Raw genomic sequence first — 1,451 nt, 5'->3', positions numbered from 1 at the left:
CCTCACAAACTTCAAATGACCGTATCTCGAGTTCTAGACGAGCTAGGAAATTGATTTTTTGACAGAATTGTCCGTTTTCAGCCATTCTTTCACATTTTAAACAATATGACGGGCATCCAAAAATTGATTTGATATTCAGCAATTTTTGGGCCACTTCTAGTCCGCTTTTAGTCCGTTTTCTGCCATTTGTAACCATTTTCAGCCTTTTTGGACCGTTTCGGATTTTCAATCAATATTCTACCGAAAATTGTCATTTTATTGCCTCCTTAATTGCCCAATTAACGATTTAATTGCAAAATAGTTGTTCTTTCAAAATTTCAGGAAACTAATGAATTCCGATTTTTCGGATGATGAAGAATACGTTGAGGAGAATGATGAGGATCTGAGTGATGAAGATGAAATGATGGAAAAGAAGGTGGAATATCATAAGGTTTGAGTTCAAGCTCATATATCTCATTTCCTGTAAAAGATACCAAGAAGTGGTGAACTGATAAAATGTTTATCGTGTTATCAGCTACTTTTTATTAGTTTACTACTTTTTGATATCTTTGATAAGAACCGAAATAACTCGCTTCAAAGTTGATACTGTATTTTATGCAGTTTAAGCTCACCCTTTGCTTGCGCTTCGAACTCAATTATATCGGTTTCTGTAAGAGATATCAAAAAGTGATCAACTGATAAAATGTGTATCACATTATCTGAAATATTTTATCAGTTGACCATTTTTGATATCTTTCACAGGAATCAAGATAAACTAGCTCAAACTACAGTAACCCCGAATTTTCAGTTCATGACCCATGGCGAATTGGAAATTGAAATGAAGAAAACCATTGCTGAAGTGCAAGCAGTTCTTCAAGTCCGAAATGGAATTTGCCGAATTCTTCTTCACAAATTCAAATGGAAAACAGAAGCACTATTCGATAAATTCTATGATTGTTTGGATATGACCGAGTTTTTGAAGAGTTGTCAGATCATCAGAAAATCTGAAAATGAAGAGAGTCACAAAGGAGGTAAATGCAGAAAGAAATTTCATAAATAATCTGAAAATCAATTTCAACCCGTGCAATTCTGTCCAAAAACCAACTTTCTAGCTCATCTAGAACTCGAGATACGGTCATTTGAAGTTTCCGAGGTCAGAGATGCAGCGTGTCTCGTCGTCTGCGTCTCTAGCCTCCTAAACTTGGAGCGGTCCTATCTCGGTTCCTAGAAGCGCTAGAAATGTGATATTTAGACAGAATTGTAGGAATTTTCGTCTATTTTCAAACCCAAACAGAATTATTTCTCAGTTGCCTTTGCCTTGTATTCAAAAAGATCGAAATTTTAAAAAATTCGGAGTTTGTAGATAGTTGAATTTTATATCATTTTGTAGCGCTTTTTAAGATTAACATTTTCCAATTTAAATTATTCGAAAATCTCGATTTTGAAAGAAAGTATGATCTAATTATACGGTA

General features: G+C 34.4%; 1 protein-coding gene across 1 annotated transcript; it reads left to right on the top strand.

Annotated features, from left to right (window-relative positions):
• Positions 1-328: 328 nt before the first annotated feature.
• CBG26705 lies at positions 329-1,009 on the top strand (the record flags this gene model as incomplete). The annotated part of the gene is made up of 2 exons (XM_045243058.1): positions 329-430; positions 788-1,009. Coding segments are annotated over 2 exons (324 nt in total), but the record flags the coding sequence as incomplete, so codon positions are not given.
• Positions 1,010-1,451: the final 442 nt, after the last annotated feature.

The sequence above is a fragment of the Caenorhabditis briggsae genome (genome assembly GCF_000004555.2).
Source record: "Caenorhabditis briggsae complete genome, chrII, whole genome shotgun sequence".
Taxonomy (NCBI): domain Eukaryota; kingdom Metazoa; phylum Nematoda; class Chromadorea; order Rhabditida; family Rhabditidae; genus Caenorhabditis; species Caenorhabditis briggsae.
The sequence above is the reverse complement of the archived record's forward strand: the minus strand, read 5'-3'. Positions and strand labels throughout refer to the sequence as shown.